The 25,523-nt window shown below is 38.7% G+C and overlaps 3 protein-coding genes and 3 pseudogenes across 3 annotated transcripts; 3 read left to right on the forward strand and 3 right to left on the reverse strand.

The window, feature by feature from the left end:
• Positions 1–3,588: 3,588 nt before the first annotated feature.
• Positions 3,589–4,391, reverse strand: LOC149044450 (G2/M phase-specific E3 ubiquitin-protein ligase-like; annotated as a pseudogene).
• Positions 4,392–5,425: 1,034 nt separating this feature from the next.
• On the forward strand, positions 5,426–6,676 carry LOC149044451 (uncharacterized; annotated as a pseudogene).
• Positions 6,363–7,970, forward strand: LOC149044452 (uncharacterized). The gene is made up of 2 exons (XM_089208475.1): positions 6,363–7,018; positions 7,203–7,970. Exons 1-2 carry the CDS (start codon positions 6,895–6,897, stop codon positions 7,565–7,567), a joined length of 489 nt encoding a protein of 162 aa, XP_089064601.1. The 5' UTR covers positions 6,363–6,894; the 3' UTR covers positions 7,568–7,970.
• Positions 7,971–8,604: 634 nt separating this feature from the next.
• LOC149044453 (uncharacterized) lies at positions 8,605–12,839 on the reverse strand (annotated as a pseudogene).
• A 2,831-nt stretch (positions 12,840–15,670) lies between these two features.
• LOC149044454 (uncharacterized) lies at positions 15,671–17,333 on the forward strand. Its single transcript, XM_089208471.1, has 2 exons — positions 15,671–16,055; positions 16,790–17,333. Exons 1-2 carry the CDS (start codon positions 15,755–15,757, stop codon positions 17,167–17,169), a joined length of 681 nt encoding a protein of 226 aa, XP_089064597.1. The 5' UTR covers positions 15,671–15,754; the 3' UTR covers positions 17,170–17,333.
• On the reverse strand, positions 16,366–24,631 carry LOC149044455 (uncharacterized). The gene is made up of 4 exons (XM_089208468.1): positions 24,220–24,631; positions 18,802–19,094; positions 17,954–18,032; positions 16,366–17,535 (listed from the first exon to the last, which is right to left on the reverse strand). The coding sequence occupies exons 1-4, from the start codon at positions 24,518–24,520 to the stop codon at positions 17,318–17,320; spliced, it is 891 nt and encodes a 296-aa protein (XP_089064594.1). The 5' UTR covers positions 24,521–24,631; the 3' UTR covers positions 16,366–17,317.
• Positions 24,632–25,523: the final 892 nt, after the last annotated feature.

Below are 25,523 nucleotides of genomic sequence, written 5' to 3' on the forward strand. Positions count from 1 at the left end.
GAAGACGATGGGCGCTATTTTGTGTCTCGTCCCAGTCTCAACCGCGCAAATTCTCTATCCTGACTGCGATCTGAAAACTATGTCCACCTTTCACGGAAGTTTGTGAGGAAACAAGCACGGTGACACCGATTTTTTTTTCGGGCATTTGCTAAGAACAGTCTAATAAAGAACATATTTGAAAAAGAAAAAATTTTGATAATAGAACATGATTTTTTTTGGAAAATAGTTCCGTATTTGGTGTATTTTGACTAAGGCGAGGACTTCAAGCTAACCACGGAACTGTCCGAAAAAGTGAAAAATCCCCACAACCAGGCAATCAGAAACAGGTAAAATGAAGCAATACTGTTTATTTTAATAAAAGTAGCTTTAATTTCAAAATAAAATTTTGTGTCTTTCAAGTTACCAAGGCTAAATTCTGTATGAAGGTGATTCAAATTTTTAACGCACAACCAGTAAAAATACCCATTTTAAGAGCCTGCTGACGCGTAAACAAGCACGGTGACCCCATTTTTTTATTACATTTTTTTCATGTTTATATAATGAATGTTAATTATACCAAGTTTCAAAAAAAGTTTGATAGAAGAACAATTTCAAGGGAATTACCTTAAGTATATTGTTGCATCTACCTTCCAATACAGGCATTAAAAACAATATTATCCCTCAATACCAGGGTTAGAATGAAAGTTGAAACCAAACCAAAGATCAAGTTTCCATTTTAAATTCTAGAGATGATGCCGAAAATAACATTGCACACTAACCATAAAAGATGCTTGCTTTCTCGTTAAACCGTGTTTTCGTAGCCAAGAAGAAACCTGTTCACTGTAGGTCCTGCTCGTTTCACTCACCATCTATTATTGCGATATAACACAAAAGAAAAAAGATAGCAAAGAAAGATAGCAAGAAAGAAACAACGGTCATTAGAGGTTTGATGAACGCTTCAGTTTAACAGTCATACTTTCCACCTCAAGAACATCAAAAGCAAACAACTTTCCAAAATGCGCACTTAAGACGGCCTCAACTAGTAGTGCGAAATTCTCGATGAAACTTCTCACAAATTTTGGTTATTCGTCAGGCGAAGAATTCATCGTATTAAAAACACAGAGAAACACACTCTTTACACCACACGGATTAAGAGAACAGGTCACAGCTTGCATAAAAACTGAAGTTTAATAGTTTCCTGAGACATGGAAATGACGATCAGTTTTGTTAGATTACCTCTGCCGTAAAAGTGAACCTTCACGTATGAAGATTAAAATATTACCCTCTGACTCTCCATCGCTGTGATCCTTTACATTACAGTCAATTTCAGCATTTGCTGTGATAATTTTGACCTTGATATTCCCGGACTTCTTTCACGAAGAGATGCTGGGCAAGCCACCTTGGTTCCGCACCGCGACCGGAAAAGGCGGGAAAGGTAGTTACTCTTATCACGCGTGCTCTTTATTGACGACCGCTGAAAACGGGGAGGTGCGCATTCGTTCATGAAAGGAACCACAAGTGGTCCTACATGCTCAGGTGTTCGTTGCTAAATAAAAAACCGCTCATTGCCGAACCGATTGCATTTTGTTACTCTCGAATCTCATGTTGATGTTTTCTGTACGTCCTTTTATGCTTCATGGTTGTCTGGCATTTCACTGTAGCCTTCTTCAATATTTTAGCTTAACCTTAGAAAGGTTACAAAAAACGAGCTATTGGAATAAGTTATGGTTACTGTCTGTACTTTTAGAACTTCTTAAAGAACTTTACGTTCAATAATACAACAATGATATTCTAACTTAACCCATTCAGTTGATAAATCCTGTTATATTATTGTGCTATCATTGGTAACTAAAGTAGCGTCTTCCAATTATGTTGCAACATCATCTAACGTTGGGATTTTTTGAACACGTTGCTATAATATTACAACTATGATTTTCCAACTACAACCAGTCAGTTAATAAAACCAGGTATATCACTGGTAAATGAAGTAGCGTCTTCCTATGATTTCCCATCATCATCCACCATTGGAAGACCAAACGGGCACTTTTTCATCAAAATCCAATGATATTCCATCCACTTTATCAGGAGAGAAACCTATGTTGAAATGTTATTGGATTTTTATTGGTAGACTCGTTTTTTTCCCAATCATCACTTAATATTGGAAATTTATACCTTGGATTTTCCAATGATAAAGCACACTGGAAGACATTTTTTTTCCTGTGAACACGAATTAGAAAATACATTACATTACATAGCATTTAGTAAAAGCATACATATATAAACCATAAAGCTATCATTATTCAACCGCTGACATCTTATGCGCTAGTTTGTTTATTATCCTCGCATGTGGCGATCTGTTGCGCGAATGAAGAAGTTTTTAAATGCTTTAACTGCTCAGAAGAGCTCGAGGAAACTTATCAATACTGTTCTAGATGTGGAGCAGCCGTGGACAAAGAGGGGGTTCTCATTCGTTATTATTTTCAGCGTGGATTTTATTAATCGGTTTTATTCCTCTTTTCAGAAAAGTACCATACAACAGAAATGTCTATGCGTACTTTGCACAATAGACTTCGCGAGTACGGATAAAGGAGAAGGAATGCAAACAGCGACGATGCCGAAATTTGCCAGGCCATTCAACAAGAATTGGACGGGCCAGGCTGCAGGAGGGATTATCGGGCTATGTGGATCACGGAATACAGGCACTAAAAAGAAAGGTGGAAGGGATTTTACAACAAGTTAACCCTGAATGAACAGCCTTGCAAAAGGCTCATGCACTAAGGAGAAGGTCGTACACTAACCCAGGCCCGAATTTTGCTTGGCACGTTGACGGCTACGATAAGTTAAAGCCATACGGCTTTCCTATTCATGGTGTGGTGGACGGTTTCAGTCGTCGAGTCATGTGGTTGAAAATTTGCCCCTCGGATAATGACCCATGCCACGTAGCTTCATTGTTTTAAGATTGTGTTAAATCAATCGAAGGTTTCCCAAGAGTTCTTCGAACAGATTGTTTAACTGAAAATGTGACCATGGCAGCCGTGCAATGTTATTTTCGAGGAAATGGTAACGACGACCAAGCTGGATTAAATGCACATAGGTACGGATCGTCCCCAGCAAACCAGCGCATAAAGGATGGTGGTCATTTTATCGGCATGACAGATAAACGTAAAGATTGCATTTACCCTTTAAGTTAAACATGAACAAGAACAGTATTAGGACCTCAGTTAATTTGAAAAGACAAGGGGAAGAGTTTTAAAACATTATGCATATCCATATTCCCTGGTATTTGTAAAGGCAAGGGTCACGGTGACATCTTTTTTAAAGTCATCATATTTGTCATGCACCACTAGTAATAGCAACTAGCAGGAACATGCATTTGCTTTTGGGAACTTGGATTTTTCATCACATTGCTCAGGTGCATGAAGGAAGCCAATATGCAGTTCTAGACCACCAGGGGAAACTTCCCTAACTCCACTGACAAAAAAAAGTATCTCTAAAAGTCAATTCTACTGGTTTCCTTCAACATCTAGTAAAAAATCACTCCACCATGACAACACTAGCCCTTCAAGTTGATGATTATTTGAACCAGTTTCACTATAATGGACAAAAAGAAAACCAAATAATTCTGCAGTTAGGGTTACTTCAGAATAACTGAAAACTTCTTTCAATTTATCATAATTTTCTGTTATAGCTATAAGGACACCTAGTTGGGTAGCCCTCCTTTGAATTGCTCAAATGCTGCATGGACCCTCTCCAAACCAATGAGCAGTCTTGTCGACAAGATTTAAAATGTCTCCCTGTTTTCTTAAGATTTGAAGGGTACCTGCAAGCTCTAAGAATGTTTCTAGATTATGATCTGAGATTAGCTTTTGAGCCTCTTGAACAGATGTGGTATTCTTTAGAGCCTGCAGAGAATTTCAGAGGTCAAAATCATAAACATCCTTAAGACAGACATTTGCTTGTGTAACTCCTTTTGTCAATGCATCATACAAGGGAGGACCAAAGCATCTTGGTCCAGGGCCACCATAAACTATGAACATTGCAATGAACTCACCAGCATTAAAAAAAGTAATCATTTCCCAAGTAGTTTGCAATGCATGACAAAAATGTGCTTTTTTCTGGACCTCAAAATCACTGTAAGTTAACAATCCAATTCAGAACCAGGATAAAAAATTCTCTTTTTGGTCCCCCTAAGTCAATTAGACTCTCAGAAGTTCCAGAATCATCAGTAAACTTAACTGAAACCTTGTTATCCGGAGAAAAAGATTTTCTTCTAAGTGCCCTCAAAGCACCTTCCCAAAGATGACTATGGCTTATATTAAAGTTTGATATCTGATCTTCATTAATCTTAAGAGTTGTTCTGGTATCTCTTGTAATGACCAGCTTGTCTTGTTTGAAACACTTGAGGATCATCTACTGCCACAGGGACATTTTCTCCTTCAGAATCACTACTGTATAGAAAAGTGCTAGGGATTAAGGAGGCATAAAGCGGATCTGCATCACTGGTGGAAATGTGACAATCGTCACATGTTACAGAATGTGCATATGTGTGAGAAACACTAACAGATGAGGCATTACCTGTACTGTAAAAAGATAACAGGATATGTGAATTCTTGTACCATCTTGTGGTGTATGTTTTTCTGCTATTTCAGTTTCAAAAATTACAGTAATTATCTTTATACCATGGCTGAAACTGAAGTGAAATGACGGTTTCCAGGACTCCCAAATTTTGCCTATGGTTTAACTTTGGTGAGAGCTAGGTTAATGTTTTCTTGTTCATTGTAATATTTACCTTTTTTGAGTAGTGAGATGATCTGCATCACTACTGAAACTAACATCAACATCAGATGTTGAAGGGTTTGTTTTTGTTTTTGGAAATGCACTACAAAAGAATTCAAAGGCAGTGAGTATCAATACAAATTGAACTGTGGTGCAGCGAGCTCTGCTATAATTTTTACTAAAAATCAATTCTAATTTAGGCAATCTAGGAAAACTATCTTTTTTAACATCATCCACACGAGAGAAAGGCCTGTATAATTTTTCCCTTTACTTTACTACTCTAAAGTGAGGTTCTTAAAAAGAGTTGCTAGTTGGTCACAATTAAGTGAACTATGGAGGAGACAGCTGAGGGAGCTGAGAGAACTGTTCCCTTTCATAGAGTATTTCTTTCTTTACAGGTTCATATACGAATTAACTTAATAATATTCATATTTCTTAATTTATTTATTACTCATTTTCTTCGTATTATCACGATTTTCGTCAAATGTCATGTAATTCTAGCGCGGTTAGAGATGTCATGCAGTGAGACAACAGTAAAGTAAGTTGTGTGACTGTTCACTTCCCAAAACTTATTGTCACCCAGGAGCATTCTCGGAAAAGTTGTAACGGGCCGTTGCCATTTCATTTCCCGGAATTACCACAGTAAGAGCAAATCGCGAGCAAAGGAATACGTGTACGCAGTGATCTAAAAGGACGTGTTTGGTTAGAAAAAACTTACTGAATCATTCCATGGCGAAAAGCAGGAATCAAACCGTTTATCTTTTTAACTGTGATAAAACGTTTTAACTCGATTCAGTGGAAACGCTTTTACTCGTAATGAACGGTGAATGCAATCTCAATATTGAAAAGTTTCAATTTCGTCTGAATCAAATGGGGGAAATTTGCAAAACCACTATTCCTCGATTGCAAATGGATTTTGCGGTTTTTGTGGTTCGTGCACATGAATCTCGACTGTCGATCAACGAGGACAACGCCGGAATTGGTTACTCGAAGTTCTACAGAGCTTTGTTAGGCGCCACTGGTGAGTACAACAAGAAATCAGTTTCTTTAGAGAAGAAGATTTATTTGACACTAAAAAATTAATAATTTATTACAGATATGTTTTCGAAAGTTACAAAGAGATGGATTTGATTCGGGTCAGACGACAGCTAGATTTTTAAACATTGCTGAAAGACAATAGCAAACCAACTTTCGCTTTAGGCAATCGGCCGTTGGTCACATGATATTTGCATTCCGTGCACATGTCACGCAAGAGCAAACGGAAGTTTGTCACACTAGAGAGTGTTATCCCCTGGAGTCACTTTTAAGACAAGTAACTAAAGGACATTTGCCATCTTTTTAAAACGATGGTATAAAAAATGTGTTACGCTTGCCTATGGGCGGCCGTACCGTAAAAATCTAACGGTGTTATGGATGCGATTATATTCCATCGGCTCTTGATGAATAATTACGGTATATTATTTACACGAGTGGAGGTCAATCATATTAAGTTGGCAACTTTCTATTGCATAACAGTCAATTTTAAAATCAAACTTTGTCCAAATGTGGTTAGTACTCTGTACTTGTAATTATCAGTTGTCGGAAAAAATTCTTGAATTCATAATTAGGGGATAAAGTGTTCATAGTCGTTGGTGGCGATGACGACTAAGAAGATGAAGAGGAAAAAGCCAAGTTTGTGATCTCACGTTGGGCGCGTAGAAAAGTAGCTTCACAGTTCCGTGAGGAGTATCTTGATGGCAGAAAAAGCTTCATTTTCTCATGAAGCGATAGACACCGAACGATCCACATGGAGGCACTGTTGCATTTTTTGGATACCATCAAGAGTGGGCAGAAGTTTGAATATTTACCAACATCAGAACCTGTTACTTCGGCTCCAGTGATAAATACTGAGAGAGAAGTAGAGCATATGTATTTTTCTTGAGAGTAAAGCTGTGGATGTTTCTCTTTTTTCCTTGATTTTCCTTTTTCCTTTTTGCTTTTCCTCCTCTCCAGAACCATTTTCAGTTATAGTTTTAAGGAAAACAGATTATATGAATCATTGATTCAGGGAAGCAGATCATATTTTTTTGTCTCACGATTAAACGTCTTTATCCCTTTCCTTTGAATAATCTTTAGAGGATAAAGGGAAATTATAGAATAATGTGTTTATTCACACCCCGGAGAGAAGATTCTTCGAAAAAGACTGAGAATGATGATGGAATTGAATCGTGCGGACGAAATGATCAGAAAGGGGCAAGTCAAGATGAAGTATCTAGTTGGGAAGGTAAGAATCGAAAACAGGATTCTCATCCTCAACTCAAGAATTCTTTTCCAGAGTGTTTTGGTCTTTGGGGTCGCTGTTATCGCAAAGGCACAGCTCTTCTGTCTCTCTAAAACGCAACAGAGCTTTGAAAAGCAAAATCAATATCTATTGTTTTCTTTGTTTTTCTTCTTAATGTTTATCACAGAACCAGAAACAGCTACCTCTGACTACCCAGCTGGAAAGGTGCTCTTGGAAACTTACATACGTTATGGACAGATATCTGATCAGCGTCTGGAAGTTGTGCAGTCGGAGGAAGGTTGGCGGCCCTCCACCCACAACGAATCAGACCTTATGGAACGCAATAAGCAGACACTGGAGGCTAGAGTTAGGTTTATTAGTGATGGAAATGCAGACGTTACATGCGTTGTTGAGGACGTGACGCCTGTTTGGAGCAGCTTTTGGAATTATCTCAGGCCGTATCTTTACTGTATATTTTTCATCTGTGGTTTCTGGGGGATAAGTCGTCGCATCAGAGCATTGCGGCCACGAGTTTGCTTTTTTTATGGCTAAACAACCAAACAGAGAGTAGAAAGTGACTTGAGCATAAAAGTACAATATAATGATTCTCCAAGAAATGCATAAATGTTTTGGGACTGGTCAGAGGAATCTGACTTTTTCTTAAAAAATACTGTTGTCATTGTCACCTCTGTTTCATCAATAAAAATCCACCAAATTAACGTCAATTGCAGGCCTAGGCTATGCATATGGCGATAAGGGTATAATTATTTCTCAAGGGACTAGACTGACACATGAGACCTAATACAATAAGAGGTTTGAAGCTAGAAGTTGATCTTGTATCTGAGATTAGTACTGTCAAAAGACTTTCGTTGATACTACAGCCAACGTGAACAGCAGTAATGATCAGATTCCGGATGATATATTTTCAAAAATAAAAGGAAACAGAAAGGTGCTACATCATCAGAGTGTAGTGACTTCCGTCATTATCGGAACCTTTCCATTTCCCATCTCGCTTTCCTGATGTTTATCTACATTTGATTCCCTCAAGCTGACATGATTCTTTGTATAAAATGCTCTTTTAGGCAGTTTCATTGACGAACTAGTTATAAATTCACCCGTTTTGTGTGACATGAAATATAATCATTGAGGTTTGGAAAGAAAAACACCAAAACAGGAGAAACTGAATTAGCCAAAAAAAGGGAGGTTCATCTAGTGTTCAAAAGAGCAAAATGGGCATCTGATTTCGTCCTCGGCCAAACACAAACGACTCCACAGGATCACTTTCTCCAGACATCGACATACATACAAGATCGTCCATAGTTAATTTTAATCGGACATTCATCTAGAGTTACCACCGAGCAAACCAATCCAGAAAAATGTAATCGGCACACTCAACAAATCATGAATCTTGCAACACAGCTTGCCGTTGAAGAACTGCTCAAATCGAAATGTTTGGTACAATTCATCAACACCTCAAGCAATATTTGATTCAAAATCTTTCCACTCACTCTTGTCGTGAAGTATCAATAACCATGATCGCGTTACAGTGCACAGAACTCCATTTTCTCTCGAACAACTATCGGCCATTTTCACAGCATGAGTATCACGTCTACTATAGGTAATCTGATATCTTTCATCTGTTCAGTAGTATCGCATTTCTCATAGAGCGCGGTAAAATACACGTTAAAAACTAATAAAAGCCAACATATCTCATTCTAAAAGATGATTCCATTTTACGAACCGCTCTCTCCGAAACCACCATTACTTCGATGAAATTTGAACACCTCTCAAACCAAAGAACAAAAACGACGCCCTGATTGGTGCGAGATACATACTCTAATGCGGCGATCTGATTGGTGCGAGATACATACCCTAAACGATCTGATTGGTGCGAGCAACATACCTCTTTCTGTACGTTAACATAGATGTTATTATTTTTTTTAATAAAAAAAAATGATAACTCAAAAAAGGTTGTCATCAGGCGATAGGTGATAGGTCATTCCAAGACAGAAAGGAATCATGGGTATACAACTCAGTAAATAGTTCTTGCTGAGTGTTGTACATTTGTTTTTTTTTTTTAACTGGATAACAGTTTTTCTGTATAGTATTCTGTTACAAACAGAGCAAATATAATATGAACATTCTCTAATCTTACTTTGAAAAGCTGTGATCTTATGATCTAAATCATGTTGAACTGAGTTTCCATGGGCTTCCTTAGTAGCTTGGACTTGTGGTATAATCTTATCTTTGTCTGCAGGATCCAGTGTTTTATACCATTCTGCTCTGCCAGACAAAAGTTTTTCTTTTTCTTCAGGATTCAATGACTTATACCATTTTGCTCTTTTATGTTTTTGTGCAGAATTGATTGAGTTGAACCATTCTGCTCTCTTTTGTTTTTGTGCAGTATCCATTGATTTATACCAAATTGCTCTGCTAGACAAAATATTTTGTTTTTCTGCAGAACCAAGTGATTTATACCAAACTGCTGATTTGGACAAAAGCTTTTCTTTTTCTTTGGGATTCAGCGATTTATACCATTCAGCTTTGTGAGGTAAAAGCTTTTCTTTTTCTGCAGGATTCACTGACTTAATTGCTTTATTAGACAAAACTTTTTTTTCATGGCAGTTTCCATTTGTGCATAGCTTTCTTTTTTCCTTTTTGCATGTAGTTCTTTCTGAGTGCGAGACTTATGTTTCGCCATTACCTTTTGTCTTCCAGCAGTTCAAAAATTAGTTGAACAACATATAAATTTAATACAATATTTTACATCTTTACTCTGGAATTGTTTTTTAACAATATCCGCTAATGACTGAGTAAGAAAATCTATGTCATTCATTTTTTCAAATATATCAAGTGTGCCATTGGGACTGAATCCTATTGTATAGTACTTAACACTTTTTGCTTTTGTTTTAATATTATTGTGCTGAAAAATACAGCTGAAGCAATAATTTGAAATCCACGAGATGTACAGCATAGTATTCCTTGTTTCTCCAAATCAAAGGCAATATTAATATCTGTATCATATATTTGAAGTGTCCTTGGGAAATTGTTGATAGTCAGTGGATGGTTATCGCCACTGAGTTTTTCTTTGTAAAACTTGTTTGCTTGGTCAGTGATTCTATCTAGAGTCTGGGAATTCCAATAACCACAATATTTGATAATGGAAAACTAAATGCTATAAAAGATGTGGCACAACAGCATAACAAGGGAATATGAATGGTTGTAATTTCAGCATCTGCATGATTTGCTTCGAGGGGGACGGCTGACAATTGTTGAACAGAAACATCTGTCATATAAAATTGTTTTTCATTGATATGTACACCTTTGAGTGCAAATAAAACATTTGGATTTTGATAAAGACCTTTAAAATAGTTTATCAGCTCATTTAAGGTGCCAACTTCTGACAGTACACAAGTTCCTTGAGGATGGGGTATACCATGTTACAATATGTAATCACGTACATATTGTCATGGTCCGTTATCTACCCATATCTGACCAACGTTTAGACGAAATAAGAGCAGAGACCCGGAAGGACCAGTGTCTGCGAGAGTTGTCAGATACTATTCTCGTAGGATGGCCTGAGAAGGAGCATGCTCCAGCACTGACACATCCTTACTTCAGTATGCGCGACGAACTGACCGTACAAGATGGGCTGGTTTTCAAAGGGAATTCCGTTGTGATACCAAAGAGCCTTCGCACAGATATGAAGCTGAAGACTCACTCGTCCCAGCTTGGAATAGAGGCGTGTCTGAGGCGTGCCCGTGAATGTATCTACTGGCCAGGCATGTCTGCGGAAATGAAGCACCACATCTCCGCCTGTGAAATATGTAGAGAACTCGACAGCACCACACACCCAAAGGAGACACTAATGTCCCACGAGGTCCCATCCCGTCCTTGGGAGAAGATCGCCACAGACATCTTTACTCTTGATGACAAAGACTACCCGATCAGACTACTATAGCAATTTCTGGGAGGTGGACAGGATGCCGAACACTAAAGCCAGCACCACCATTCTGAAGCTAAAGAGTCACTTTGCTCGCTACGGTATACCTGATCAAGTGATCAGTGACAATGGGCCACAGTTTACAAGTGACGAATTCGCTGAATTCTCCAGAAAATGGGATTTTGAGCACATTACCAGTAGCCCTGGAAATAGCAAAGCCAATGGCAAGGCTTAGTCTGGGGTGAAGACAGTCAAGCGCATTCTGAAGAAATCAATCAGGGCTGGAACCGACCCATACCTCGCCGTACTCGACTATAGAAACACGCCGACACAAGGGATGACGACCAGCCCAGCACAACGTCTGATGAGCCGAAGGACCAAAACACTCCTTCCTACCACTCAAAGCCTACTACTACCCAAGACCATAAACCTGGAAGTGAAAAAGAAAGAGCTGCGGCAGCGCCAGCAGGCCCAAGCCAAGTACTACAACCGGTCCGCAAAGGATTCACCCAGTTTGTCTGAAGGCGATGTTGTTAGAATGAAGCCATTCAAACTTGGAGATAAGTCTTGGCGCAAGGCCAAAGTCACTGCAAGACTCGACGAGCGATCATACACCGTTGAGACGAAACCGACAGCACCTGAGGAAAACGTCTGAACCACCAGTTGAACCCACCATCACAGCGCCAGAACCGGATATGGCCAGCGCAGATGAACACGCGACCACAACCGCAGCGTCTACCCCTGACCAGAGCAATGCTCCTCACGAGCCACACCCTGAAGAGGTGACTGTTCCGGAACAATGTCGGAGGTCAGAGCGAGTCAGGAGGAGCCCAGCATACCTCGAGGACTATATCCGTGACTAGACTCGTCACTTTAAATCCTTCTTCGCAGTTATCATAGGGTTCAGCGTTCTCGTTTACCGATCCTCTCATGTCGAACTCACCAGCTGATAGATTTTGTCCTATGGCATTGATTCTGAACTGAACTGACACTGACACTTTTATTAGTTAATTTTCTTTTTTTTTCTTTCTTTTTTTTCTCTTTTTTCAAGCTTTTATCCACACACACACAAAAAAAGGGAGGATGTTACAATATGTACGTGATTACATGCGCCATCAATGTTTAACTAGACTGAGATCGAGTTACATCTGTATTGTCTTACAACGCTGTATGCTACTGAATGGTTGATAAAAACGGATCTTGAAACATACCATATGAATCTCTACCATGAGAACTAAATATCTTAAACTTACCATCACCATTACAATAAAAATCTACTGTAGTACTAAGGATTGTTAAAAGAAAGGAATTGACGTACAATAATTGAACTCTTGTACTTCACAAGTACCATGTACAGTGCCAGTAGAACTTGGACTATATTGAAGCTGATAATTGATGTTAAACACTATTATCATTTCAGGTACTTATGTTAACAGCAAATAGGATTGCCCAAATAGACTAGATAGACCAGAATACAATTCATTACCAATGTTCATGATATTAACCAAGTCCATTGAGGATAAAATACCCTTCCTCTTGTTATATATGAGGGATGCAAATGATATGGTTACACACTGCGTACCAGCATTTAACCCAAACATTGCCACATTGTCTTGACTGTAAGGAGCTTGAATTGTTTTAGTAGAATTAATAATGTTTCTATATCCCCAGACAGATTGGACTTAAAATGATTTACTCTGTGATTCAGATTTATAAACATTTAGTACTGAATTAGACCTCCATGCATTCGACTGCTTTGGCTTTGGACTTTTTATTACATGTGGATATTGGTTTAGCATTTTCAATATCCTGTATATGTTCGACTTTCGATATTTTCTCCTGACTGCAGAAGAGGGATATTTCGTGTTCCTTTATTCTCATATCTGATTCCATGTGCAAATATTTTTTCACGAGCTTTATTTGTAAAAAGATGCATTCGGGAAGACTTCGGTATGCTTTTTCTGATGTAGGTTCGAAGTAAACGTCTTACTTTCCTGGATTTCTTCAAAATACGTGTTATTCTTTTCTTTGGTATTCTGCTGGGCTCGCGATCACGAACACGAATACCATGCGTACGAGGGCGATTAAAATAAACAAATTTGTCCTATCGAGATCTACAGTTACAGACTGTATTTATTGAAAATGCTTCATCGTTGCTAATATATAGATTTAGCCAAGCCTAAAAGCGGAGCTAGCAGATAATTGAGCAGCTTTCTCAAATACGTCACATTCATCGAAGCTATTCACGGCAGCTTTTGCTGAAGACATCAACAGCTTTACTTTAGTAATTAGCCCAAAAGACAATTGCGTAAACAATAGATAACATAATAACATTATACACAAAAAACACAGGATTTTGGATCATGTATTTATTAAAAAAGAATATCCATGCAACTACAATGAAAACAAACATAAGATTCACCCTTTTGATCGTGAAATTAATACAATTCGGACTGTTATCGTAGCTACTTTCCCTGGCATTAAGTGAGTCCAACATGGCGTCTTTTTTCACAAGACTAGCGACTAAATACAGGAATGACTCCGACCTGTAATTGGATGATAAAAATAGTAAAAGTTAATAAGTTATTTCTTAACTATTTGCTCGTTAGTACTGTTAACCGTGTGTCTCGAAGCGGAACAATGAAATATCAATACGAATGAAAACACTGATCTGTCAATCAAGAAATGCTTACTTACGTAGCGAAGGGAAGGCAGCCTTTCTAGGGTCGTTCAGCGATAGCCATTCCTGTATTTCACCGCTGACAGGAATAGCTCCGACTCAAACATTTATTAATTTTTTTCAATAATTTTCTAATAACTTTTTAAACAATTTTTTTTTTAAATTTAAAACTAAACTGGTGAGCAGTGCTGTGCGAACAGTTGTTGGCAGTAAAACTTCCTTTTCCTATGACGTGTTTCGTCCAACTTTCGTAACTTCTTCAGGGAGTTTTACAAGTTAACACTAAACGCCTATATTTATAAACCATTGTTATCGGCAATTGCGAGGGCCAATGGCCATAAAGGCTCCGCCGGACCTACGAGCAAGAACAGGCAAAGTTGTGAAAACTTGAAAATTTCTTTTGAAAATTTTTTAGGCAAGGTGAGAAATATTTTTTAGAAGCCACTGTTCTAGCTGAAATTTTCAAACTTGAAAAATTGCAGAGGTTTCTTACAGATGATGCCTGGAAAGCAGTTGGCAAACGAGGTAAGGATGGCTCGTGTACTTTGCAGAAAATGTGGTTTATGTTCTACTCATTCTTTCTCAAATTTAAGTGGTATAAATACCTTGTCTAAAACAGTAGTGTGATACAATAGCAGACGACATATACTCGTTCCAATACAGCGTCATGTGATGAACAGCCTTCATTAATTTTAGAAAAAGTTTTTTAAAATCATTTTACTATTTCTTGTTGTAGCCGAAAACTGTTCGAAGATTGGTTGTACCATCACTGCAAACAGTCAAGGTACTTCGATATGATTTAGTGCGAGAGCTACAGCCACTGGTTTGACTGGTAAGACGTTTTGTTTGTTTGTTTTGTTTTTTTCCTTTTTTAGGTCTAGTGTAGTTGTTAGAAATTACCAAGCGAAATTAATCCGCGACTTTCTTCCTTTAGGTGTCGTGCAAAAACAGATGAAGAGCCCGATGAATGGATTTGTCCTTCATGTGAACAATTACCTAAAAAATCAGTTTTCCACGAAAAAAACTCTCTCTATTGCGGCCAAGCCATATTTCTCCAGCAGAGCATACTGTAAATTAACAACATCGGTCGCAGCGTCACGCAACATTGCGTGATTTTCCGAACGTGACATGCAGTTGCTGCATTATTTTAAAACTTAGAAACCACATGGCCCTGTTGAAATAAAAGAGGGCTTCATTTGCAAGCACTGTAGACTTCAACATAAGAAAAACCTAATAAATCACTCTCTCACTTTTAATCTCAGTGTATAAATTATTCAGCCAGAACGAAAAAAAATTAATATACGCATGAGTTATAGCCATTCCTATCAGCGGTGAAATACAGGAATGGCTCCAGTCTCTGGAGAGGTGAGTCTTAGCTGCGAGGATCTCCTAATTTCATCTCTCCACCGCAGTGCAAATATGTGAAATTTTCATATATCTAAAAACTACGAAATTTACCAAAACAAGGATGTGTATGTATCCTTAAAGTGTCTCCTGTATTCCGAAAACTAGTCACCAGTCTTCTAAAACAGAAAATGAAGTGTAAACAATACAGCTTCCATGGCAACCGATTAAATCGCTTTCAAAACTTTGAAAATCCACCAAAATTGCCCGTAAATACGGAAAAAACAAAGTGATATTGATTATACTACGTCTAAAGTTTTTAAAAACGCGGGCACCGTGTGCTATTGGAACAAGTCTTTCGGAATTACAATTTTTTTCTTAAAAGAATATTTGTGATAAAATAGACTTTCATATCGCGCGACAAACTTGGTGATGTACACAACCCTTATGCATGCTGGTCTAAACGTGGGTTACCAAGGCAAAAGTGGCCCCGGTAAAATTCACGAAGTGATTCTCGTTATTTTTTTAATAACCCAAAAATGTTTCAAATCTTTCATTCCCTTTTCAGTTTTGTCGGTCTCTCCACCCCGAATTATTTCAGAGTCATTGTCAGTAGCTGGGATCAGAATATAAATTTTATCCTTGTTTCTTTGGCAGAGAAGAGAAATTGCGTTGTTTTTCATACCAAATGTCTCGTTGCGTGACAAAGAGGCCATTTCTAAGAAACAGCTCTTCTTGGAAACCGAAAACAATCTAACCACCAACGCTAAATATGGCGCCCACGAAGGAGACATACGTTTATCTTTGTCACTGCGACAAATTATGTGATTTGAACGAGGTGGAAGAGCTTTTGAAAGCTGTCGAAAAGAAGCTTGCAGCGAAAACTTCCTTTAAGATCGAAAAAGGCTACTTCAGCGGCGGACAAATCTCGGATATGGTCGACGAAACTATCCCTAAATTGAAGATGGATTACGCGGTGTTTGTTGTGCATGCTCGTGAATGCTGCCTCTCTTTCAGCGAAGAAAGTAATCTTGGAAAGATTTATGAGGCTCTTAAGAAGCGAACAGGCTCTGGTAGGTTACAAATTTACCTTTTACAAAAGTTATGGTGTGCAGGATTCCTAATTCGTCAAGTTATTCATTGTGTGTTGTTTCTAGGAACCTTTGCCGGGTAATTCTTCCTGTACAAGATAGTCAGTTGGTTTTCCTACACAACAAACGAAGAACAATCAGTACTGATTATTTAAAACAAAATTTAATAATAATAAAGTGACACGATATAAGACGAAAAATGAGAGAGTGAGTCTCGCGAGCTGCACGAAATGTTGTCGGCAAAACAAGTGCGATATAACATATGATAAGAAAGACCTCCTATAGAGATCGAGTTCCTAAAGACTCAAATTTTATTTCAAATGTTACCATTTAACCCAATTCTCATATGGAATTATGACTACAATGTGACGGAACTCTCAATACATCTACAGCTGTAGCTAGCTTTATTGCTGTCAGATTCTTCGTATTTCTTTCACGCGGACTCGCATGAACTGTCACGTTTTTTTGTGTTTTGTTATGCAATGTTTTTTCTGTACAGTGTTAATGAATTTGAAACTATTTAATGTATGTACACATGATCTGGGCAGTTTTCGACATTATACAAAAGGAACATCCATTGCGATCGAGTCTTGGTAAAGTTGTAAAACGGGCACGAATTTCAATTTACATATTCACCAATTTCAATCACGATTTGAAGTTTATGAAAATTGGATCATGTATCATGCATATTATATCCCTCTTTTTTTTATTTCAAGATGAAAAAGTATTGATTGTCATAGGAGGGGATGAAAATTACAGAGACGATGACGAAGAAAACCGTTCCACGCTTTCACGTCAGGCCAGGGTCACAGCAATATCCCGCCAACTTCGTCCACAATTAATTGATGGTAGAAAAAGCTTTATATTTTCGTGGAACAAGAAACACGGAGCGATTCACGAAGAAGCACTAATACATTACTTTGACTGCGCCAAAAAGGGGCAGAAGTTTACGAGTCAACCGGTGGCAGAGCCCATTAGAATTGGACCCGAACCTGAAAAGACCAGGATAACATCCCCAGTAGCTACACAGAGCCAGGTGATTATGACATGTTCAATTAGCGATCTACGTATTCCCAGGTCTAATGCAGTCCAGTGAGCTTAGAGACTATGTAGCTGATCATCATATGGTAGATCTGAAGATTTTCTACCGCTTACGGCCTGACTGAACAAATTTCCTATGGTTCTGTGGTAGAGCACCAGGGCGGGAAGTCTGACGGTTTGAGGCTCGTTTCCTTTTACATCCGTCAAAAAGCGACAAATCTAACATTTGCAAGAGGAGTAAACATCCAATCTTTCGACAGGTGGTGAACAGTTGTTCCAGACGGCTTCCATATGCGGTCCCAGACCCTCACGTCCTCTTTCTCATACGAGATTCTCCCAAAACGTACGAGTGTGTCCAGCAGTTCGGTACCTTCGCGAAATTCCGGTCGGGAATCAGTAGGATCTGGCCTTAGCCCTAAGGCTAGATTAAAATAGATTTCTGAATATATCAATAAATAAATAAATAAAAATAACCCTTACTGAAGGTCTCAGCCCTCGCCCAATACTGAGAAGGTAAGGTTGAGGTTACGCAATTTGGTGCTTGGGAACTGGGACAGAGGATGATAGCTTGTGGCTTCTAAAATTAAACTTTAAGACTTTTGGGACCCTTTAGGGACTCGAGACTGGTGTAGAGCGTAGAGTTTGTGTCGGAGAGCTCACAACCATGGTTGATATGCAATGTCACAAGGTATGGAAAGTAAATATTAAAATAAGTAAATATTTAATTTGAACCCAATTATTCGTTTGATAAAGTACACTGCCTCCAAAATGGGTGTTCAGCCTCTGAGAAATGATTTTATCACAAGAAATAGATTCTTTAAGTTAAATAGTGGACTCACATTTTTCTCTTTCTTGGCCTGTGGACCTTCTTTGGGTTCTTCCTCCTTGAGGAGGTACATCATCACCAGAAATACCGTTCTGCAGGATACATGAAAGAAAGCGTTCAACAAACTTTAATGAGAAGCACAAGTGATTTAGGAGGAACAAGATTAGAGGGAACGAAAGAATGTGAATGAATGAATGAATAAACCACATATGGGACTCCAGATTGGCTTGATGAACAAATACAGGAATCTTGACTCAACATGTTTTAGAGGTTTTAAACACTTTAACTCGGTATTGCAACATGCCTATCTACTACTTACATTGAGAATAATGGAAGAGTGGACACCAATGAATAGACTTGATGACTCTAAAATGCAATTCCACAACCCAAATAGTAATCTAAGGAGTAGTAAGCTAATAATTGCTCTCTTCCACTTCTCTAAGTTTTCAATTTGTAAATAATTCAGGGTGGATGCGTTATAAACAAATGTCGAAATAAGGTTATAGGTTACCATCAGAGGGTACAACCATAAACGAACTTCGATCTCATTATTGTGTGGCACTAGATGCTACCTCTCCTCTTGATATTACATTATGTGTGCCTTGAGCCGGATGCATGCTTGATCATCCTTTAACTCCCAAGATCTCATTAGTTAATCTCCCAACTGTCTGCTATATAGTTCTAGTGATGTTAGTTTGGAGTTTTTGGTATTGGATCTACTAATAATCCCCTAATTAATCTTTTTCTTTATTCTCATCACTTGTCTGCTTAATGTTGTATCGATATTGTAAGGAGAAATTCTGCTTTGGTCACTCATGGGAGTTAAAGGGTTAAACAAATAAAGACAAAAAACGGTCAAACCTTGTCTGGAGAATCATTGACTGGTGGAGGAAAGGTTGTTGGCTTTTGTTTTGGCACATACTGGAACTTTTTTCCTTTCCTACTTGGGTCGAGGTAGTGCTTTAATGCTTCCTCGTGGATTTCTCTATGACTTTTGTTCCAAGAAAAAATGAAGCTTTTTCTTCCATCGAGATACTCCTTATCAAACTGTGACTCCACTTTCCTTCGTGCCCAGCGTGATATTACAACCTGTTCTTCTTCGTTTTCATCTCTGTATTCATCATCCCCACCAATGATGATCAATACTTTATTTCCTTTAAATACAAGACACTGTATTACACCTTACTATTCTAAACGAGTTATACTGATACTGAAGTGGTAGTGGTTTTCACTGTTGAAGGGCAGTTCACACATTGGTCAAGGTTTGATAATCGTTAATGTCTCACTTTGCACGTGATTGCCCTCTTCGATTGGATCCCACCAACAGAACGTTTGGAAGAAAGGCAGTATTATTTGGGTAAAAATACACAAGGTGGAACATTTGGAAATGACAGTTTTTTATACCACGTTACTCATCCACAAAAATTGTCTGTAAATATTTGACGCTACTGTCTGCAAGCTTACCAGAATTACTTGTATCATGAAAAAATAACTTATTCGTTAAAAAACCAAAACAAATAAAAAAAAAAGACAAGTGAATGTGGGTAAGAGACCGAGAGGAAACTCCTTTGGCATATAACGTATCTCAACTGGTAGCACGTGAAGTTAAAACATTTCTTCATTTTTTATGAAGATGAAGACGTTTTTCTTCTCTCGAGAATCATTACGGTGAGGCTGAGAGGCTATCGTTGTTAACGTCAGTTACTGTTCATATCAAGGTGAACTCTGATCTGAACTTTGTTATCTCGAGCTTGCACACACTTTCAGAGGAAGTATATGGGACATTTTGCATCTTTCCTTAAGCTAAATGTAGTAACATCAGTTTGACTCAATTGACATAATTTCCCCCAAATGCCAGAGAACAGGACAATTCGGCATTGTATGCAATCGAGAACCATGTTGCTTCTCGGAATAAATGTTCCGCATTATTTTGATTATTTATCGCTGCACAAACATCACTGTACTTATTTCAATGCTTACAGTCGACCTACCAGTCGCTTGCTGCAAAGCGAGAGTGATAACAATGAGAAACTAGCTTTGAAAAGCGAACTTTCATAGTCCAAGTAAAAGTAAAAGTGGAAAAACTCGACCACCTTGAGAGACTGACAGACCATTCATGACGAGCTTTGCTCAAGAAAAGAATTCTCACCAGGGATGCGTAAAATGATCCATAGGCTTGTCAAAGTAAAGCGAGAGGGCTCAATTAGCAAGTGAAAGCGAGGTGTTTGGCTTCGAGCGTGAAATTAATTGACGTTAACAATTAAAATGTAAACAGGCGCGAGGATCCGCGCGGCTTGCGCGTTAGGAGAGCTACGTAAATTTAGGACTCTTTTGCACAATTTTCTCTTTGGAGATAACTACGCATTCATGGCGTGAATGGCAATTTTCATAATTGTAGAATGATTCAGCGACAAGAACGGCTTAGCTAAGTCGTAGTGTGTCATGGCATTTGAGGATAGCCTGGTTGTAGTGCGTGACATGACTATCAAGTAACAGTTATTGTACCCAGCATGTTTTGTTCGTGATCTACAGATTTATTGGTTTGTGACGCAAAGAGCGATTATCTGTTCTGTCACGACAGTACCAAAATTAAATTGTGTTAGCCAACTTATATTTCACTCTGATCAGACCTTTGACCCTAAGTCAACATGGAAGCCGGTGAGCCGCTCGGTAAGGACCTTGTTTTCAAGAGAGATTTCGACTGCAGTATGTTCTGGAGACACAAGAGTATCATTTAACACTTGAAACGATTGGGTAGATATTTTGATAATACTTTTCTGGCGTCCATACTGAGGAGCTCTTTCAGTATAAAATAGACAGTAGTCCCAATCATCAGGTAAGCGCGGGAACTTATCCCGCGAAAATTCTGTGCGAAGGTACGAGTATATTCGGCGGTATCTGCGAAAAGGGGCCATCGTTCTTTCCTTAAGGTAAGGTCTTAACTGTGTAAAACTTCGCGAGGAAGAAATTCTACTTGCTGGCCTGTCCAATTTGGCTTTTAGATAAGGTTGTATGCCTGATAATTTCTGTCTAGAGCTATATGATGACGTGCGATAAATCTCGCTGCTTAATAACCTTTGAGTCGAAAATGATGATGCCCAAACCATTTAATCAGCAAAGCAAGGTTTACCTTTACTTCTGTGCTTTCGAAGCAAGAGAAGGAATTATTTCTGTGATAGTTAGGTGACAGATGCTTAAAATCACACGGTGTATTATCAAACTGTTGAAACCTAACATGAGCAAGATGAACTAATTATGGAATGAACCCTGACATCACAGCTCAAATATTCCTTCCCTATAAGATGACGCGCTCTTGGCAGGTTAGTGTGTTTTCTTACTAATCGTACTGTACTATTTCGCAGTTTCGAAAGTAGAATCCTGAAGATACTCTCGTTCTTTTGTTATTTCAGACTTATCTCCGTGAGGGAAGAACCTTCATTTTTTAATTTTTTTCCCGGTTTTGTCATTCGTATGTGAACTGTTGTTATCTGAAGGCAGAACCTTTCCTTTTTTTTTTCACCTGGTTCTGTCTCTCTTGGGTAGTCAGTTCTGTTTGGGCTGTTGTTATCTGAAGGCAGAACCTTTCCCTTTTTTTCATCTGGTTCTGTCTCTCTTGGGTAGTCAGTCCTGTTTGGGCTGTTGTTATCTGAAGGCAGAACCTTTCCCTTTTTTTCACCTGGTTCTGTCTCTCTTGGGTAGTCAGTTCTGTTTGGGCTGTTGTTATCTGAAGGCAGAACCTTTCCTTTTTTTTCCACCTGGCTCTGTCTCTCTTGGGTAGTCAGTCCTATTTGGGCTGTTGTTATCTGAAGGCAGAACCTTTCCCTTTTTTTTCACCTGGCTCTGTCTCTCTTGGGTGGTCAGTCCTATTTGGGCTGTTGTTATCTGAAGGCAGAACCTTTCCCTTTTTTTTCGCCTGGTTCTGTCTCTCTTGGGTAGTCAGTCCTATTTGGGCTGTTGTTATCTGAAGGCAGAACCTTTCCCTTTTTTTCACCTGGTTCTGTCCCTCTTGGGTAGTCAGTCCTATTTGGGCTGTTGTTATCTGAAGGCAGAACCTTTCCCTTTTTTTTCGCCTGGTTCTGTCCCTCTTGGGTAGTCAGTCCTATTTGGGCTGTTGTTATCTGAAGGCAGAACCTTTCCCTTTTTTTTTACCTGGTTCTGTCTCTCTTGGGTAGTCAGTCCTATCTGGGCTGTTGTTATCTGAAGGCAGAACCTTTCCCTTTTTTTCACCTGGTTCTGTCTCTCTTGGGTAGTCAGTCCTATTTGGGCTGTTGTTATCTGAAGGCAGAACCTTTCCCTTTTTTTCACCTGGTTCTGTCTCTCTTGGGTAGTCAGTCCTGTTTGGGCTGTTGTTATCTGAAGGCAAAACCTTTCCCTTTTTTTCACCTGGTTCTGTCTCTCTTGGGTAGTCAGTCCTATTTGGGCTGTTGTTATCTGAAGGCAGAACCTTTCCCTTTTTTTCACCTGGTTCTGTCCCTCTTGGGTAGTCAGTCCTGTTTGGGCTGTTGTTATCTGAAGGCAGAACCTTTCCCTTTTTTTCACCTGGTTCTGTCTCTCTTGGGTAGTCAGTCCTATTTGGGCTTTTGTTATCTGAAGGCAAAATCTTTCCTTTTTTTTTATTTGGTTCTGTCTCTCTTTGGGAGTTGTTTCATTTTAGACTGTGCGTTTTCATCTTATGACAAACTAATTTTGAATTGCGACATAATTAAATTTACTTGTCTTGATTTTTTTTCCTTTTCAGATTTAATTGAACGTTAACCGCGAAAAGCCGTGATGAAAAAGCAATGTTTGTTTTAATAGAAAAAGATAGTTTTCCTGTTTAGATGACCAACCAACCTTAACTTAATTACACATCATAAGTGCACCTTCCGTTGACTGGTAATTTTTACGTCGATGTTGTGTTTGCCTTGGTGGTGTCTGTCCTCAAATCCCGTGATTTTTCAATTAAAAATAAATAACGAATTTAGGAATAAAATTACCAACGAGTAAAATACCTCTTCACGTAACGTATTAAATTGCATTTACATTTCCAACTCTTGCTTCAGACACGAGATGTAAAATCGGTCGTAGATTGTAAAAGAGATTTGTGAGTAAAGAACTTTTTCTACTTGTCTTTGTTTATTTTCTCGCAGCCTTATACATGAGGTTCGCTGTGTTCGCAGTGGTACGCCAGGAAACCCCAGCAGGAAAAATTATTTTAAAGATTTTACTCCTTTAATGATCTCTTTAGAGTATATTACTTTCTTAGCATTTAGCCAATTATATGGTGCCGGCGGAGGGTACAAAAAAACTCCATTATATATTTCTTTACAGGCCAATATTATCGGAAAAAACCCAAACAAACAAACAAAATTAGTTCTGTTGCGCTGTGTGATCCATGAGTGTTCTCATCGCGGTTAGGGCTTGCTGTTGTTTGCGGTATTATTTTCCGGAGTGGACATACCATTACTAAATTTTTGTTAGCGTTTAAAAATCGGAAATACATGGTTTTGGTAAAAAACCTTAATCTTTTTCAACTCTTAACGACTGTCGAGTTGTGTGTATCAATAGAGTGGGTCAGCAAATTTGCATTCTATGTTGCGCAAGGGGCAAGAGAAAATGGTTGACTCCCCGCGAGTGAAGCTGACGCTCTAGGTCGATGTCGATCCGTTACTATCCTTTGTAAACAAAATTTCGATCATGGAGTTAAATTATAAAATTACTTTGGCTTACATTGTACGCTTTAAAGTAAACTTGAGTTGTTAGATCCACGCGAGGGTTTAACCTTGAAAAATGCAATCACGCGAGTGGAGCTGACATTAACGCGTGTCCCTATCTGGAAAACATTCGTATTGTGACAAGAAGGGTCTGCTTTAAGGTTTTGGGTTACTCTCGCCATGCAATTTGGACGCCGAAAAGTGCCAAAAAAGTAATTACTGAAAATTCATCCGCAACACCTCGGTCGTTCTGTGGGTGCGAAGTCAGTTCTTCTCTTACAGTTAATAATTGCCAGGCGGATCTCAGATCCGCCTCAGCCTCATTTGCATAAATTCTTTTGGTGAGCAAAGCTCGTCATGATGTTTGGATTGATTGCTTTGTGTTCCTCTCGGAGTAAAAATACGAACAACAAATTAAGGCATAAGTTTTACGCAACACTAATTCTCAGAATGGTTGGTTTAATCAGGGACATAAAAGACGTTTAAGCCTTTTGACTATGAATCGTCAAAAATTAGGAAATGGTAAGATTTTATGGCTTGACACGATATTGTAGAAAACCCTATGAACTCGATTATTTTTACTCACCAGTTGCTTTCAGTAAAGCTCTGTAGATCCTTGCGAAACCAATTCCAGCATTGTCTTCGTTGATTGAGAGACGCGATTCTCGGGCATGAACAACAAAAATAGCATAATCCATCTGCAGTTCAGGAATAATATTCTCGCACATCTCTGACATTTCGCGCAACCGAAAAATGCGCTTGTCTACAGCAAACCGCATCTTTACGTCGTTTTGCACGGCTAGTAACAAGGATTCTATTGGATCCAAACTGCAAGTATTATCGCAGTTAAAAAGATAAATGTTGGTAGAATTTCCTTTCATTTCCATGGTATTTTTCTTTCGTAACAGTTAAAAAGCGAACAGGAAGGGCCATCTGTCTTGAATGCAGCCGAACAAAGTCCATTCGTTTGTCATTCCACGAAAATGATTTCCGAGAATATTGCGTTACCCGGGATTTAACATTAGCTTTTTAGTGACGCTTAAGCCAAAGGCATGTAATCCTTTGATGGAACCAGAGATAAAATACGAATAAATCGTATATATCTAACTATTTAAAATCCTTTCAATTCTGGAAACAGAAGCGGCTAAGAGCCATTTTTTGTCACACACGACAAAACAAAGCAGCAGGTACAGAGTGGCATTGAGAGTACAATCAAGTATCATGAAACGTCTTGGGCTATATCACTGTGCATTCTCCGAAATGGAGAAAGCTCACTGCAATAAAAGGAGCGAAAAGGCAAAAGAACTGAACACATTTCAGAAGTATGCTAGCCGCCGGCATAACCATATTTGAAAATATCTATAAGGCTATTTGTATTTTGTCCAAATATTTCATTACTCTGGGGGAGAAGAATTACCCTGAGCTTCAGTTTCCGGCATCAGTGATACATTACCAACTGGAACTTATAAATTTCCCAGCAATGGTTGAAAAGACTCTTAGCACGAAGGCAGAGAAAAGGAAATTGCTAAATAAGCGCGATATCAACTCTTCGCCATAATCTTTACACAGAGGTTGTCGTTCTGTTTGTGCTAACCTTTGTTCTTTATGTGTCACCGTTCAGAAGATGGGGGGGAGGAGGGGACGGGGGTGTTAAAACCTGAAGTTTGATTGTAATTTTTTGGTTTTGCAGGATGGAGGTATATACAGTTATAAGAAATAGAGGAGACAGTTTCATTCGTGTACACGTGTGTGTTTGGTTTGGTGCATATCCTCATCTTTTCACGTTTCATATCTGACCAAAGCACCACCCTTTTCATATTCATAAAAGAAACCCACTGTCCTTTTTTCACATCAAGCAAATATTTCCCTGAACATTTAAGTTTCCTATCA

The sequence above is a fragment of the Pocillopora damicornis genome, chromosome 6, assembly GCF_964200805.1.
Source record: "Pocillopora damicornis chromosome 6, jaPocDami1.2, whole genome shotgun sequence".
Classification (NCBI taxonomy): Eukaryota; Metazoa; Cnidaria; class Anthozoa; order Scleractinia; family Pocilloporidae; genus Pocillopora; species Pocillopora damicornis.